General features: G+C 41.1%; 1 protein-coding gene across 2 annotated transcripts in view; it reads right to left on the bottom strand.

Annotated features, from left to right (window-relative positions):
* Window positions 1-14,895, bottom strand: part of FRMPD4 (FERM and PDZ domain containing 4) — a 185,971-nt gene extending 171,076 nt beyond the window's left edge. For both annotated transcript variants that reach the window (XM_032592190.1, XM_032592189.1), the window contains exon 1: window positions 14,777-14,895. In XM_032592190.1, the coding sequence (XP_032448081.1) occupies window positions 14,777-14,814 (38 nt within the window). In that variant the 5' untranslated portion in view covers window positions 14,815-14,895. The remainder of the gene's footprint in view (window positions 1-14,776) is intronic.
* Window positions 14,896-18,559: the final 3,664 nt, after the last annotated feature.

Below are 18,559 nucleotides of genomic sequence, written 5' to 3'. Positions count from 1 at the left end.
GTTGGGCACAATATTCTGGTTATGACTGCTAGGTGCAATTACTCTGTTTCCTTATTTATCTTCTTTCTATCTATTATTGAAGTGGGCTATTGAAAGTCTCGAACTATCACTGTGTTGCTATATATTTCTTTCTTGAATGCTGTCAATGTTTGCTTCATATATTTAGAAGCTTCCATGTTTGTTATATAAATACTTGTAATTATTACATCTTCTTGGACAATTGTCATTTTATCATAATATAATATCCTTCTTTGTCTCCTGAAACACTTTTGGACTTAAAATCTATTCTGTGTGATACCAGGATGGCCACTGCTTCTCTCTTTTGAGTACAGATTGCATTTAAGTTTTTCCCATACTTTCACTTTATCATTGCATCAAAAGTGAGTTTCTTACAGACAGCACATATTCAGAGTCTGTTTCTAAAACACCTTCTACCTATGTTTTTAATTGGGGAGTTTAATCTATTTGTACTTTAAGTAATTACTGGCATAGAAGGACTTAACTTTTGCTATATGAGCTGTATTTTTTTTAATCTCTGTTTCCCTGTTTTACTAGCTTCCTTTGTGTTTCATGGAGTTTTATACTCGCATGCTTTCATTCCCTTCTTAATACCATTTTATTATATATCTTATAGGTAATTTCTTTGTGGTTATCATTACAATTACATAAAACATTCTATTTTAAACTCATAACAACCTGATTCCAATTGTATAAGAAAGCCACCTCAATAGCTCCACCCTCTCCTGGCACATTATGTTATTGATGTCCCACATCACATCTTTACATGTTACATACTCATTTGCATAGACTTAGTGCTTTTTAAAAATGTTTTCATTATTTAAGTTCTATACAAGAATTAAAACTGAACTGATGCATGAAAATGACATTAAGAGAAGAAGCTACTTTTGTCAACAAGCTTACCTTACTGGAGAACTTTATAATTTCATTTGACTTTTGGTTAAGGTTTAGCATCATTTTGTTTCACCTTGAAATATTCCTTTCAATATTTCTTAAAGACTAGGTCTTGTGGTAATGAATTTCCTCAGGAATTGTTTTTCTTAGAATGTCTTGATTTTTTCATTTTTGAAGGACAGGTTTCCTGGATACAGTATTCTGGTTGAAAACTATGTTTTTTATTTCAGCAATTTAAATGTATCATCTTGCTCATTCTAGCCTATAATGTTTTTGCTGAAGAATTCACTCATAACCTTATAAAAACTTCATTGTACATGATGAGTTGGGTTTTTTTCCTGCTTGTTAGCACTTTTCTCCTTGCCTTCAACTTTTACAGTTTGATTATTATCTGACTAGCTGTGTGACTTTTTGAATTTATCCTAGATTAAAGTTATTTGAGGTTCTTTAATAACTATGGATATTTCTTTAAATTTGGGAAGTTTTCACTACTACTTGTTCACATAAAGTCTCGGCCCACTTCTGACCCTCTTCTCATTCTGGATTTCCAAAACGAATACAACGTTGCTTACTAGTGTCTCATGGTCTCTAAGCCTGTCTTCCTGTTTCTTCATTCTACTTTCCTTTCTTCTACTTTGACTCCACAATTTCAAATGTGTCTTCAATTTCACCCAGTTTTTTTTCTACCTGATCAAGTCTGCTGTTCATCTACTCTAGTGTTCTTTTCATTGCAGTTATTGTATTTTCCAACACCAGAATTTCCATTGGGAGTATGTCATAGTTTCTATCTCTTTATTGATATTCTCATTTTGTTCACACAGTGTTTTCCTTGTTTCATTTAGCTGTCTCTATCTCTGTTCTCATTTAGCTCATGGCACATTTTATGACAGTTATTATGATATGTGAAACAAAGACATGCACATGAATGTGTATTTCATTAGAGCCAGTTTCTAGCATTTAATTTTGTTGTTACATTTGGCCCACTTTCCCTGTATCTTAGTATGCCACTGTTCTTTATTGTTGTTGAGAAGTGGGCATTTGGGGTGAAAAAATCTCTTCCAGCCTTTATAGACGGGTTTTATCCAGGGAAATACTTCACTGGTCAGCCCGGATAGAGACCCTAGAATATTTCAACCATTTCCTGAGGATGTGTCTTCTCTGGACTTGTGAGTGTGATTTTTAAAGTCATTTTATTTAAAAAAAATTTTTTTTAGGTTTATTTATTTTTGAGAGACAGAGAGAGATCAAGTGCAAGTAGGGGAGGGACAGAGAAAGAGGGAGGCACAGAACCCAGAACAGGATCTAGGCTCTGAGCTGTCAGCATGAAGCCTGACTCAGGGCTCAAACCCATGAACTGTGAGATCATGACCTGAGCTGAAGTCGTATTTTTATCCGACTGAGCCAGCCAGGTGCCCCTGATTTTAGTCATTTGAAATTCAGGGGGCAGCTTGTTCTGACTTCTCAGAAACCCATGATATCTTGTTCCTCCAGACACCTGCCAATGGATCTGAAGTTCTAAGGGTCCATACCAATAGCATCTGTTTTCAAGAGCTTTCAAACAAAATCTTTAGTCCAATCAGCACTCCAAGTCAGGGGAGAAGGATTACAGTCCCCCAGGAAGCCCCAAGACAAGCTAGAACACTGGGTGCAAGGACTGCTCTGTTGTTTCTGTCCTGAGTAAGGATCTTTGGTGTAGGTGGTGTCTTGCTAGTTGCACCACAGTAGTTCACATAGGGGGAGGAACATGGACAGGTATGCAAACCAACATGAATTTAACTATCTCTTTTGCTGAATTCTTTCTTTGCTTTACATTGGTCAGGGTACTATGACTTCTTAATTGGTCTCTACGACTCTCACAAAGGTATATTCCTCCATAATAGAAACACAGTTTCTCTGTGGGAGAGTGAGGTGGCAAAGCATCATGGACTGGTATCTTGTTGGCATCACCCCACTTGGAGTACTTCTTACATACACACTTATTTTAGACCACTTTGATAAAATTATAGAGTTCTCCTTTATCTGACATTCAGTTTTGTCTACTGTTAACATCTTACAGTAGCATGGGAAAATTTTCACAATCAGTGCACCAATACTGATACGTTATTACTAGTTAAAGCTCATATTTCATTCAGATTACCCGTGGGTTTACACCTAATGTCCTTTATCTGTTCTACAGTGCCACCCAGGGTATCACATCACATTTAGTCGTCATATTTTCTTAGGCTTCTCTTACCTATGAGCGTCTTACCACTACCTTTTAGTGACATAAAACAAAAAATTCTTTTCATTATTAAAGCCAAACTTGTTAAGAATTTTCTGTTGCTCATAACTCACTAGATTCCCAAATTACACTGTTTTCTAGTCCAAACACACTATTTCCTAATGACAAAAGTGAGGCGAGGCCTACCGTCTCCAAATGATTACCCACCATTACACAACTAGTACTGAGAAGAGCTGGGATCCTAGCCCAAGAGTTCTGACCACCCAATTTCTGTCTTTTAGAGTTCTAATCCACTTGCTGATGGGATACAGTGTAGTTACACTACTTCCGAAATTCCCTTTCATTACATTCTGAATTTTGGATATTTGATAAACAGGCACACTACGATATGAATCAGTGACAAGGACATGATGACCTTTCAAGGTCTCAAGGTTCTTTTAGGAAATATAGGGCTTTATCTATGTGCTCAAATTCTGGTAGTGAAATTTATACAGCAGAATATTATTGGGATACTATGTTAACTGAGTTAACCATCAGAATTATTCCGAACAATCTACTGAATATAATGCTTCAGAAAAAGTTCTATTCATGCATCCATTAAGTCACCCACCTATCTACTTATATATACATACACCTAAACATTTTTCTCAAAAGTATTTATTGACTACCTACTATGGCCCAGAAAAAATTCTAGGCATGCAACCCAACCCTGATTAACCTCCTTCATCTCTGGTAGGGGCACAGTCATGAGTTTCCAGTACTTTGTGGATGAAATGAAATAGTATCAAGATATTGAAATCAAAAAAATCCCTTAAATGTTTTATGAGTTCCAAGTAGAAATGTAGGCATAATAATGTGGGAAACTGAACTTTAATCATTGAGCTCAAAAAGAAGAACTTGCTGAGGAGACAAGAGAAGCAGTGAGTTTGCGGCAAAAGGAAGGGAATGATGTCACAGAAGCCAAGAGAATATCTTAGAACAGAACATCACCAGAAGTGAATTGGGGACTTTTATATGGGAGCATTATAAAATTCCTCAAGGAAAATGAGCAGTATTAGTTCAAAACACTATGGACAATTAACTTTTTCAAAATACAATGGGTCTGTTTCTCTGTGGACCACTAGTGACAAGTTGCTATGTAATTTTCACTTCCCTAATAATTATTTGCACTTGCTTTTAACATTCCATTGTGACTGGGTTTTAGGTTGCTATTGTTGCTTTCCCTTCAACCCCTCCCACAAAGGTCTGAGTGGCTATGGGAGCAGCTGCAAACCCTGTGATAGGCTGACCTCCTCTCCCTCAGCCCCCATCACGAGGAAGTGGAGAGAGTCATGACATTCTAACAGTGAAGGTTTTACTTCTCTGTTGAATTTTGATGGCGCTATTCCTACAACCTTACTTAGAGGTAGGTCACGAATGTGAGAGCTGTGCAAGAAGTCCTTACTTACAGTAAATATACCATGGAACTTTGCATTACTAACAGTACCTGAGAAAAGGCACTTTACCAATGTCTACCATAAATTCCATTGTGCATAAAATAAATGGCAGCTTCCCATTTCATGGGAGGGTTGTATAAATTTATCAGATAGTGAACTAGAAATAATAAGAAATAATAAGAATGGGGTCAAATGCAAGATACTCTAGAGTGAGGGTGTGAATAAATTCCACCCCACAAGACAAATTTGGCCCCCAGCTTGCTTTTGTAAATAAAGTTTTATTAGAACACAGTTTATTTATACATTTGTTTACATATCCATTTATTGACATATTTCTTATGGCTGTGTTCACACTACAATGGCAGGGTTGCATTGCTTTGAGTTGTGATAGCCACCACATTGCTTCCAAAGCCTAAAATATATATAATGTGACCTTTTACAGAAAAGGTTTGCTGATTTGCCCTACAGAAATAAGCGTCGGGGTGGAGGAAGAAAAGTGTCTATCCTTTGGTGAGAAATCACATCATTAACAGGGCAGAGAGAGAACTTTCTGAGGGAGTCAATACCCAGAAGTAATCTGTCCTCTTTGCTAGGTATCTATTGAAAAGACCACATGAAGAAAATGATAAAAAAAAAAAAAAATCAATAGGTGATCTTGGGAGGTGAGGGCTGAAGGCTAATCAGTCTTTAGCAGTTATAGCCTTCTAAGAAAAATGAATGACCAAGCAATCCTGTCACATCCTTTCTTACTTGTCTTCCTTCCCTGTATTGGCCATTGACCTACCGAAAATGAAGACAGAGAAGGAAGGAAAGGGAAAGATAGGGCAACCCATAGTTACATTTCCTTTCAGTTCTTCTTGACCTAAGACCTAGCCAAAGGTAGGGAGTTTGGGTAGAGTGTCCTCATACCGAGAAGTAAAAGAAAAACTGTTAAGTGAATTTCGTATACCATTTCTGCTTTTTGGGTTGGAATGAAACACATATAAACGTATAAGCCACGAAATACAAATTGTGTAATGTCAGTGATTCTGCATACGAGTGAAAAGCTCTTACATTTCCATCAAAAAGTCATCAGTAAGATTCATGCTAATAATTCAAAATTTTTACTTTTCCTTACATAGAATGGTGTCAAATGTAAAAGTAGGAAATACTGGCACACCACAGAAGGGAAAACCTAGAGATTTTAGTACCGTTATGAGCACATTTATCCAGCTCTTTGAGGGAGGGAGCTGATTTTCGGTCTGCAGTGGGTGCTGAAAATCATGTGTTTGGCCCTGTATACTCACGGGCATCTGTTAGATTAAATAGTCGTCTTAGAGAGTCTCTCGCGGCCTTCACCATCTGAACTGCCGATGCCCAGCCTGTGCTCCTGGAGTCACAGAGGGACATCCTCCATGAAACGGCAGAGTGACATGCCTACTCTGGACCCAGGCTCATCTGCGCGACCGCCGGCACAAACAAGTACTGCCGTTCATCATCATCCACCCAACTGAAGAGACTCTTCTCCAGAAAATGGCCATTGATAACAAGGATTCATGGAGGCTTTGAGAGGAGAGAAGACAAGGGTGTGGCAGGGACTGTGGTTTCGAAGCCCTGAGGAACCACAGTGAGACTCTCCATAAGCAGCCGTGCTCTCCTGCTCTGATGCACGCGTGCAGACCACAGGGAGAAGACATGTGCCACAAAGGTCATACCATGTTCCCTACAGGTCAGCCAATTTACATGGCAGAAACACCCACACAGGCCACTTGGCATTTGGCACAGGCCAGAATCTCCTGCCTGGGCCCCGGCCTTAGGTGATGATATCAAAATTGCTCTCTGCGAGGGCTGGCTCAATCCCGAAAGAGCTCCAGAGGCCACTCAAAAGAATCAAGAGGTGGTAGCAGCCTCAAGCAACTATTTCAATTACAGGCTGTGACACAAACCTGGTCCTCCAGGTGCTCCTGCTTTTCACAGTTTGGCTGTCCCTGTGATCCTGAACGGCCTTCGTGACCCACTTCACGGACATCCCTAGAGGCTGCAAAAACGCTCAGTAGAAGAAGGAACCAATCCTGTTCGCCACCCAACCTGCTGTCCCCAGCTCTGCTTGACTGTGTGTGTCCCAACTCTCCCTGTCATCAAGCGGCCCAAGGAAATTCAGGTCATTACAATACTTCGGCTGGGCTGGACAAAAAAAGCCAAGAGTTTGAGATATGTATGCACAAGTGATGGACAGATTCAGTAACCCAGCAAAATGTCTAGAACAAATGTACAGAGAAATCGAAACAGACTCTGATACAGGAGAAGCCTGCCTAGCGCAGCTCTGTGAGCCATATGCCAGGTTAGAACAGGAATGATAGCGTCATTTCGGAGGCTTCCTTTTAAAAGCACTTCCATCAACTCTGCAAACTTATCTTCCAGCTGGGAGCAGTAATTATTAACTCAGCAGATAGGTGCTTTGTCAGATTCGAAAGAAAACAAATCTGTTCCAATGAAGGGAATAAACAGCCCCTAATGTTCAGCCGGGAAAGCTTTTGCATTGACACGACATAATTACCTTTCATTGCATGTAATGATGTTATCACATTTAGTTTGTTCCTCCGATTCCAAAATTATAATATACCTCCCTCACTTAAATGGATGCTTGGGATCCTAAAGGAACTCATTTAACTAAATGGCATTTGCTCTTGCCATGAGGAAATTTTTTGCGTTTTATGAAGAATTCATTGTGTATACTTGGAAGCAATGTATTTTATTTAAGAATTCTTCATCAGAAACACAAAAAATGAGGCAAACTGTTTCTTCTCCAACATAATGCTAATTCGTAACTCTGAACAGTTGAAAAGTCACAACATAATATAGCAAGCCCCCTGAAATAAATCTCTCCTATTTGTATCCTTGGCACACCTTTAAATTTTCATAAAAACCTTGCATATTTCATTCCCAGAATCAAAGGGTAACAACTTGTGTAATCACTCAGATCCATTTGTCCTTTGTTGGATGTCGATTTTTAAAAAATGTATGTGTATTTATTTGGGGGGGGGGGAGCCGAAGGGCAGAGAGAGGGGGAGACAGAGGATCCAGAGCAGGCTCCGCGCTGTCAGCGCAGAGCCCAAAGTGGGGCTTGAACCCACGGATTGTGAGATCGTGACCTGAGCAGAAACCAAAAGTCAGACCCTTAACTGACTGAGCCACCCAGGTGCCCCTGTTGGAGGTCTTTTAATAATGCAGGATCAGTAAAGTAGGAAACTGACATCTATTTCAAATACACAAATATTACGGGGAATGGTAGGTACCACCACAATGTCCAAATCCGACTACACAACTTCATTCTTGTTGACTTTCTATTTTTTTAATTTTTAGAGAAGGAAAAGTTTAAGAGAACTCTTAAAAGAGAACAGATTAAGGGACTTATCGACAGAATACGGTAAGTATTCTTATAATAAGACTCTCTTACGATATCTTGGGGTAAAAACAAAGCAAAACAACACCCAAAGAATAACATTAAAAGTACCAAAGAATGCCTGATAATCAATTGCTTCTTTCCTCTCAGGGACATGTGAATTATACTAAGTAGGTAAAGCCAAGGGGGATGATTCTTGGGTTCACAAGCAAGGAGAGGTAAAAATAGGCTATTTCCATTTTCCAGGATGACAGAGTCCTATCATCATGGACGTGCTGCTTCTGCTGTGATTAATAAAAAAGGGAGGTGGGTCATGCAAACGGCTTTCATTTCCTCAGATTATTCTTTTCTGGAGCTAGACAAAAGAAGAAGAAAACAAAGAAGCCTCTCAAATGTAGAACTTGAAAACTCATTTCCTATCCCCTACATTTCGATCCCCAGACTCCAATGGGGCTGAGTCTTCATCATCATCTACCTTGCCACCTGGTGTTCTAATACTTGTTTTGATCATGTTTTACTTACTCATTCAGTCTTCAAAAGCCAAAGTGCCAGATTTATGAAGCACATCACTGTTCCATGAAGCATCCCCAGCCACACAGTCCAACAGGTATGTTTTTGCCCCCATTTAACTCAAAAATGGTACATTACTAACACACAGGGCTCCCTTGTCTCTGTTATACATATTATGTGTCTCTAAGGAGGTTAAACAGATCTTGCTCAGTTGAGAATGATGGCAGGCCTATCATGACCACCATACTCTTGAGATCGTGGAAGCTAAGAAATTGCCTTACTAATCTTGGAATCTTCAGCATATAGTAGTGTTCAATAAATGTTTGGTGGACTTATGTTGGGCGGGCCAAGGAGTGCTTTTATAGGAAGCACATGGCCAGACAAAGAGGCTGATAGCCATTACTAAAGATGCTGAGTGGGGAAGGTATGACAGGGAAGGGTGGAGGTGAACTGAGCTGAACACACATTGATAGGGCTGGGTAACCCTAGGGGTGATGATTGAAGCTACATAACATAGGAGGTTTGGCATGGGTTGGACTCCATTACCAAGCCAAAACAACCAAGGTCTTACAGTCTGATGATGGGGACCAAATGCTGGTTGACTAGACACAGGATGTGGCAAACCCACTTCCTGTGAAACTCACCTTTTTTTATAAAGGTAGATTCCTCAATGTACCTTCACTATCTCACAGATCAGGTGTGAAGGTTTCATGAAACCTTAGGTCTCCCAAGAATTTTCTAAACGTGGTTCACCCAAATGAGAACATATTTAGAGCAAAAGGATATAGTCTCAGTAATCATGTCGGAACAATACTCATAAACCAGGACCCTTCTGGGCAGACACGGTTGTACGCCTCTATATCCACACACTTCTATAATCTATACCTATATTCTGTATCCATTTATATCTATATCCAGAACTACATCTTGTATCTCTGTACATCTTTATCAGTAGCTATGTAAATATCTATATTTACATCTACACCGACATATTTATTGATGCTGTTACTATAGCAAACATCTCAGAGTGCCTCATTTTCTGTGTAGGTCTTTCTCTTTCCGTCCATCTCTCCCTCTCTCACCCATTTCTTAACACAACAGTGTCCTGAGACTCTTCCCTTTCGATCTAGTTTCTCTCTCCCCGTCTGTCTCTCTCCTTTCCCCTGCTTTGTTCTCTCTCTTAAATGGTAATAATAAGCAACTGAGAAAGTCTTCTTTTACATCTCCCACGTTTCCTTTATTTTTAAGTTTATTTATTCTGACGGGGGATGGGGGGGTGGAGGGGCAGAGAGAGGGAGAGGGAGAGACAGAGAATCCCAAGCAAGCTCTGCAGCAACAACGCAGGGCCCAACGTGGGGCTTAAACTCACAAATTGGGAAATCATGACCTGAGCTGAAACCAAGAGTTGGACCCGTAACTGACTGAACCACCTAGGCGCTCCTACATCTCCCATGTTTCTTAAACAATATTCTCTGTTGCTCAAACCAATGTATTTCATATTTTTCTAAGAAGAGCAACAAACGTTGTCCTTTTTCTGATGCAGAGTTTGGTGTATTTGAACGTGCGATGTGTGGGGACTAGGTAAGCATGTGAAAAACTTTGGAAAGCAACATGTGATTAGTCTGATTCTCCTTCTATCATCTGGAAAGGGGATCATTATTTGTCAATTAAATAAGGTCATGTACAGGAAAATGCTGCACATCAACAACCACTGCTGTTCATTAGAATCACCTGGGGAGTTTCTGAAACTCTATTTCTTGGCTCCACCCCAACATCAAGGAATATGCACTGAATGTTTGTGTCCCTCCAAAATCCATTTGTTAAAGCCCTAATCCCCAATAGAATTAGTGCCCTTCTAAGAAGAGACTTAGAGACATGATCCCTCTCTCTGTGTGTCTCTCTCTCACTGTCATGCGAGGGTACAGAGCAAAGGAAACTATCTGCAAGCCAAGCAGAGGGCCTTTACCAAGAACCCAACCAAGCTGGCACACCGATCTTGGATTTCCAAGCCTCAAAAAGTATGCACATAAATTTCTCTCTGTAAACCACCCAGTCTGTGGTGTTTTATTCTAAAGGCCCAAACAGACTAGGACAACCAGGCATCAGCAGTTTCTACTGTTCCTCAAATTATTTCCATGTGCACAGTGACATTTAAAAAAATGATTAACCCTATGTGTTACCAACTCTCTATGGAATTTAACTTCTTGGTCCTACCCTAAATAATTGGGGATGGGAAAGGGAAGAGGAAACTTGAACACAGTTAACGAGCCGGGGCTATATTCTGAAGGACTCATCATGCTAGAAATAGCTCATTATTGAGCTAGAAGAATCTAACTTTGAACGTGTGAAGCCTGGTTCTTCCCATAGCTTTGTTAATAACTTGAAAGAAGTTGTACCTCTGTCAAAACCAATTGTCTGATGTGGGATATCATTTGGATCCTAAGATAAAAAAAGGGAAGACATCTAATCTCTTTCAAAGAGAATATGTAAAAGAGTGAAAAATTAACGGCAAAGGTGATAATTAATAGTCACAGTTTAATTTTCAAATTGTTCTTTTAACTTAGAAAACTAATGAGTAGAGATATACTCCAAACTGCAAACCAGAGTGCCCTAGAAACTTTCGTAATTAGAGTATTTCTCTGTAAGGGATAAGAAAAAAACACCCCACCAGAATGATTCTCATTTATAAAACTCACTAGTGATAAAGAAAGAACAAACACTTTTGAAAGAAGTACTGTTCTTGACATGGGAAAACAATGAGTCTGAGAGACGTGTGGAAATTTACTTTTCAACTAAACAAACCCTAGAGATTTGAAAAAGTGACACTGGTGACATTGGTTTTCAGAGTTGCTATTTAGTAATCAGTGCAGGTGTCTTCCATTAAGTTGCTGATTTGCTCTTACAGGTTTTAACAGCTGGCATTAGGCCAGTGTAAATGTTAAATTTACACCTGGGCTTGCCCTTGAAAATGTCAATGACACCAAGGAAAAACGCATGTGGCCAGAGCTAGCTAGGATGCCTGGACTGTATAACCAATAGGCCTTGGTTTGACTTCACGTATATTGATCAAATGGTTCGGAACGTATGGGAGCCCGGATCCAGCGAGGGAAAAAGCAAAATCCATTTCCATCGGAAAAGTCTAAGATATACCTGCATACATGTATCATCTGTATCTTGTACGAAGTACATTTCTTTGGCAGAAATTTTTATGGTTTTGGGTCAAAGCATCCAGGCCACCTCAACTGAGCCAATTACAAAAATGTATAACCATGTTACAAAATAGATGGCACACTAGAATATGACAAAATATCATCTCTCCAGCAATAGAAGGGACTTGGGTGAACTGTACGAAATGAGCAATTCAGAATCTAGGGTATGTGCAAAATTGTTGGCCTTTCTGCCAGTCTTGGAGCTTTCTGGGAGATTCTACTACCATTCCACTACCATTTCCTGGGTAGTTTCTAGGGGAGCACATCCTCAGGAAAGCGTTGAAGAGCCAGAGGGCCACTGCCATAGGCTCCCTGAGGTGGGTCATGTTCAAGGGCCACTTCAATCTTCCCAGAAGGCAAGCCCCCCAGGAACAAATTGTACTCTGAAGGCACCACCTTTCCCCTTCGCAGGAAATTCAAAACAGAGGAGAGATTGCAACCACAGAGATCGAAAACCTGACCACAACATTCATGTGTTTTTCATGTAAATACCTTCCAATAATCACTGGGAGGTGCTAGGCTGTCCAACGACCAAATCCCCCAAACCAATCTTGGAAATATTTTTATCTTTATAAACATGATCCCGCACCTTGATAGTGACTCTATCTGCTTGTCAGTCCCCAGTAAGACTGACTAGAACAAAGAATGCAGCCCATGGTCTAAAAAAGTTTCCTTTGGCCTCCAATCTCTGCTCAGGTGTATTAGGCTAGGATCAACCATGATTAATGATCTCACATCTATTTTTTTAATTCTGATATTTAAGAATATTTGGGGTACCTTGGTGGCTCAGTTGGTTAAGCGACAGATTCTTAATTTTGGTTCGGGTCATGACCTTGTGGTTCATGAGTTCAATCACCGGGTCAGGCTCTGTGCTGGCAGAGAAGAGCCTGCATGGGATGCTCTGTCTCCCTCTCTCTCTGCCCCTCTCTCACTTCGTCTCTCTCTCTCAAAAATAAATAAATAAACTTAAAAACACAAAAAGAATGATTCACTTGGGTTGTAAAAGTAAGTGGGGTGGATGACTGCTTTTTTGATGAGTGCAATATAAGAACTCGTCTCCACTGTATACATAAACCACATCTTCTTTACCCATACTAGTTGGCAATGAGAAAGAATGAAATCATGCCATTTACAGCCACGTGGATGGAACCAGAAGGTATTATGCTGAGTGAAATAACTCAGTCAGAATAGGACAGATATTGTATGTTTTCACCCATATGTGGATCTTGACAAACTTAACAGAAGATCATGGGGGAAGGGAAGGAGAAAACAAATAGTTACAAATAGAGAGGGAGGGAGGCAAACCAGAAGACTTTTAAATACAGAGAACAAACTGAGGGGGGATGGGAGGTGGGGGAGATGGGAAAGTGGGTGATGGGCACTGAGGAGAGCACTTGCTGGGATGAGCACTGGGTGTTGTATGGAAGCCAATTTGACAATAAATTATATTAAAAAAATAAAGATCAGAATAAAAAAAAAAACCTCATCTCATTCAATTCCAAAAAACCAGAAAACTATAGTGACTGGTTCCTCCAAAATAGTTTGGTCGTTCCTCCAAAAGGTAAACATACAACTACCTTATGATCTGGTCATTTCACTGCTCGGTATATACCCACAAGAATGGTAAGCAGGGACTCAAACAGATACTTGTAAAGCCATGTTCATGGCAGCATTATTCATAAGAACCAAAAGGTAGACACAACCCAAACTTCCATTGACAGATGAATGGTTAAGCAAATCAGGTGTATCCATACAATAGAATACAGACAAAGGAAAATAATTCAGCCTTGAAAAGGAATAAAATCATTCTATACACTATACCATGGATGAATGTTGAGGACATTATGCTAAGTGAAATGAGCTACACACAAAACAACAAATACTTTAGGATTTCACATTATATGAGATATCTACAATAGGCAGATTCAGGCGTGCCTGGGTGTCTCGGTTGAGTGTTCGACTTCGGCTCAGGTCGTTATCTCGTGGTTCATGAGTTTGAGCCCCATGTCGGGCTCTGTGCTGCCAGCTCAGAGCCTGGAGCCTACTTTGGATTCTGTCTCCCTCTCTCTCTGTCCCTCCCCTGCTCGCTCATTCATTGTCTCTCTCAAAAATAAATAAACATTTAAAAAAATTAAAGAGGGGCGCCTGGGTGGCGCAGTCGGTTAAGCGTCCGACTTTAGCCAGGTCACGATCTCGCGGTCCGTGAGTTCGAGCCCCGCGTCGGGCTCTGGGCTGATGGCTCAGAGCCTGGAGCCTGTTTCCGATGCTGTGTCTCCCTCTCTCTCTGCCCCTCCCCCGTTCATGCTCTGTCTCTCTCTGTCCCAAAAATAAATAAACGTTGAAAAAAAAAAAAGTTTAAAAAAAATTATTAAAAAAATTAAAGAAAATAGGCAGATTCATAGAGACAGAAAGTAGAATAGCGGTTACCAGAAGCTGGAAGAGGGGGAATGGGAAGTTATTTAATGGGTCCAGAGTTTCTGTTGGGGATGATGAAAAAGTTCTAGAAACGGACAGTGGTAATGGTTGTATAACCTTCTGAATGTACCTAATATCACAGAATCGTACACCAAAAAATGGTTAAGATGTTACATAAAATTTACCATTCTGTTATATGCATTGTAACATGCAAAAAAATATACCACAAAACTCCAAAACTTTAGCCAGTGTTAGTGTGAGAAACTTATGAGTCAACCGGTAACGCACACAACTCTTGCAGCTGATGTTTTAAGTTACCAAATGAGCTAGTAACATTTCTGTCTTGACCATTTCTAGAAAGCAATTGAAATGCTACACCTCCATGTCACACTTTAGTTCTAGCCTCAGACAGCGAGTACAACTGGCCTCAGATTTACTACTGAACACTGTTTCTCCGTCCCAGAATGCCCTTACTATACCCCGACGTATTACTCTCACATGGCACACGACCAATGACGAAGCAACCTCATGTCGGAAGACATAGAAGACACAGGAGATTAAGATGCTTTGCGTAATGGCCTCCCAACGTCTCTGAGACCCTAACGCAAAGTTAACTGACTGAGTCATGGCTTGAAAAAGAGACATGGAAAAAGCAAAAGAGTTCACTGTTCACGGCGTCAGTTCTACCTACTTGATGAAGCAGTCCCGGCCATCCCGGTTCGCAGTCATCTCCCATCCATAGGGGGGTACCTGGTTCAAGCCCCAGGTTCCCGAGGGAGGTGGCCAGCCTGAAGACTTCGTCCTGTGGCTGGAAACAAAGAGAGAAAAAGAAAAGCATCATTCCACCTGACAGGTGAACACGTCTTTGGAAACAAACTCCAGGTGGAGCACAGCACTCGCTCCTTTCGGCTGCGGGCCGTGTCCTCACCTGGTTAAATGAATAATTATAAAGAACGTTTTTGTGACAGGTACCGCGCTCATCAGTTTTCTTTATATTGTCTTCCCTCCTTTGTCACAGACACGCTAGCAGCTAAATACATGCATTCCGTCACACGTATTCCATTGTACAGACGAGGAAACAACAAAAGGCTCAGAAAGATGAATAACTTGACAAGGACCTACTAGCCATTTTGAACAGAAGTTTTCTACACTTTCCATGGCACTTCACAATCCTGATACCATACATTAGGAAGCGCAGCACATAAATAGATATACTGCCACAATATAAATACATACATGTGAGCACTGTTTTTATGGATTTTTAAAAAATTGTTTTAATGTGTATTTTTAAGAGTGAAGGAGAGAGACAGAGCATGAGCAGGAGAGGGGCAGAGAGAGAGGGAGACGCAGAATCCGAAGCAGGCTGCAGGCTCCGAGCTGTCAGCACAGAGCCCACCGCGGGGTTCAAACCCACGAGCCGTGAGATCACCTTTGCCGAAGGAGGACACTTAACCAACTGAGCCACCCAGACACCCCGGTTTTGATGGATATTAAGCACATAACACGAAGCCACAGTTTCCTGGACTCCTCTAACCAAAGCGCAAACTTTCCACTCCTATAAACCACACACCAGTCAATGTGAGTCATAAAACTGGAGACAAACTCTCCATTTAAGTAAGTTGCAGTGGAGATCCACACATTAGCTTTGCCACTTTCCAGTCCAAACCTTACATTTCAATCATCAGGAAAAGGGAAGAGTAGGCTACAGAGTATTTTCTACAAGGCTGCATTCCCAAAAGCAAAAAGGAAGGGGAAGTAATTGCATGTGATAAGCCCTTGTGACAGGCAGGGCTTCCACCGTTTTCAAGGACATGCGAAACTGCTTTGGAGCAGAGCCATGGCCACGAAATACGTAGAGCCATTTTTGAGTCGACCAACATCCCTCCTCATTTGCTCCATTCACGCCACGTGAATTTCTTTCCTGGGTGACCTAGAAGATTGGGGCACTTCCAAATCGCAAAGTGACGTCAACCCCTGTAGGGGGAAAGCAGTGATGGCATTTCCAGGGCCTTGCAGTCAGCATCTCAGCACTGCGCCTGGGAGCCTCTTATGGGACACTAGGCATGACACCCGTGATGTGCACAGGTGTATGTGGCAGCTCTAGGGCAGCAAGCAGGCAATTTGGGGGTGTCACCTTTGCTGTGGGGACGCAACTTTTACTTCCCCAGAACACAGGGCAACTCACCCCCATCGTGCACCCAACTCAGACATCTGATCATACACCCAACACTTCTCTAGGCGTGCGTGAAAGACGCCCATTTCCTGTAAGATTTCTAGGGAGGAACTGTGTTGCCTCATTGAAACCACCTTTGTTGCTTTTTTTCAACCTTCCTTTCAGTTTTTCCACATCCTTCATGAAGTGTGGTGAGCAAGAGTTCACAAATCTAATACAGGTCTGGCAAATTTAGAATCCCATTATAGGAGTCATTCTTGCCCCTTGACTATTAAAAGAAAAGGCAAGGCCACACTTTCTGTTCCTCTTACTCGTGCAAAATTCAGCAGTGGCAATTTCCTCTGGAGGTTTTATAAAAACGTGCTGCTTCCCGGCAGTTGGAGAGCACACAGAGTTTCCACCTCGCGGCAATACCAAATCAACGCCAATTTCTCTCAAGTACCAGAGAACGCATTTAGAGTGCTTTCTAAGGTTGGACAAAGGACAAAAGTCCTTATTGGTATAAATACAGCATATCCTGTTATTAAAAAGTTTTCCAAAACCAACACTACAGTAAGAGGTGATACAAAGATTAGTCTAGTGAAAAGTGGTCTATGCAAACAACGTAACTATTTATTCTTCATGACTACATTATGCGCTGTATCACAATGTTACTCGTTCTCAGAGGGGGCAAACCTATTCAAAACAAACTGTCTATACTTTTAGGTATTCTTCTCTTTTCTTGGCCACACCCAGCAATGTCAAAAACACTAAAAGAAAAACACAGAAGGCTTCCTAATATAATGGACACATAAAAATACGGTATTATAACAAACTGGAGTGAGCCTGAATTTTATTATAAAGTACATTCTTCCCTGTCCAGTATGTTCAGGAAGCACAGAACAACAGTTCACCAAGATGTTTTTCAATAAAGCCTTTTGTCAGCTAATACTAGAATAGTCTACAAACGCTTATTCGTTCAAGGGACGTCAGCTGATAGAACAAAATTGCATAACGAAAATCAGACACGTCTGTATGTCTATCTGTTAACGTGTTCACATAAAAAAAATGGCTTGGGAAGGAATTAGGAGAACTTGGCCAATTAAAATGCACAAAGAACAAAAAAAAAATACCATCCTAAGTATCTAACCGTAAGAGTCTTGACAAAAATTAAGGAAAAGAGTCACAATGATGGAGGGATTTGGGCTCTTCCTTCTGTGAGGGAGATTGCTGGAGGTTTCCCCCCGCACACACACCTTCCCCACAATATCTACCCTTGGAACCTGGTGGTTTGCTCTCAGTTTACAAGGGAGATGCTCTGGGGACCTCTTCCCCTGGCTCCAACCTCTGTGTCTTCACTAAACTTTAGTAGAGTTCTCTGATGCATGTATTACACCTATGTCGACACCGCTCTGTACAGAACTCCTCAGTTCTGGAAATAATGCTGACTCTGTGTCCCAGTGCGGGGTGCATGCCCTTTATTCCCCACACCCACCTCCTTGAGAGTCCACTCGGAGGCATTCTTCCCAGGTGCTGACACCTTTTGTGATTTCTCGTCTTCAGAGAATGTCCTACTTTTCTTGTCCCAGTTCCTATTAGCCACTAAGTCCCTCTTGACCACTTCTATGGCTCCCTAAGACTATTTCAGAAGTAGGAACCTCCAGTTCCGCTCAGCTGTCAGCACTACAGAGGATGGCAAGCAGGTTGGCCCGACTGAGATCATTTGCAAGAATGTCCCCCAGCCTAGGGTTGCCAGGTTTGCCACCTGTAGATACAGGACACCAAGTTCAATGGGAATTTTGCATACACAACAATCTTTTCACAGAAGGATATCTCATATAATATTTGGGGGATACAAATTCTAAAAAAAATGATTCATCATTTATCTGATACTCAAATTGTACCAGGAATCCTGCATTTTATCTGCAAAATCTACACTAGCCCCTCAAATAAATGGATACCCAGATTCTCTCACAGAATCAAAGAGGACAGCTTATCGATGGAATTAAAATATCACAGCCCAGAATCCTTAAGATTTGCCCTCACCTAGTAGTGGGACCAAATCCTACCATCACAGAGTCTACGATGTGGTAAGAAGCACACTCAGCTTACTCACTGACCAAAGAGCATGCCCCTTACGTGCCAGTGGGGGTGACAGGGGGATTACAAGTAGGCATGTGGTATAAGTTTATTTCCCATATTGAGCGGATAAGAATCACCTTGCAGTGCTGGATAACTATAAAGACTACCACATCCTAGAAATTACGGTTCAGCAGGTCTGGATTAGAACCAGGAATCTATGAGTGAGTAAGTGAGCAAGTG

Source organism: Lynx canadensis, chromosome X, assembly GCF_007474595.2.
Source record: "Lynx canadensis isolate LIC74 chromosome X, mLynCan4.pri.v2, whole genome shotgun sequence".
NCBI classification, from domain to species: Eukaryota; Metazoa; Chordata; class Mammalia; order Carnivora; family Felidae; genus Lynx; species Lynx canadensis.
This window is presented reverse-complemented; position numbering and strand designations above follow the sequence as displayed.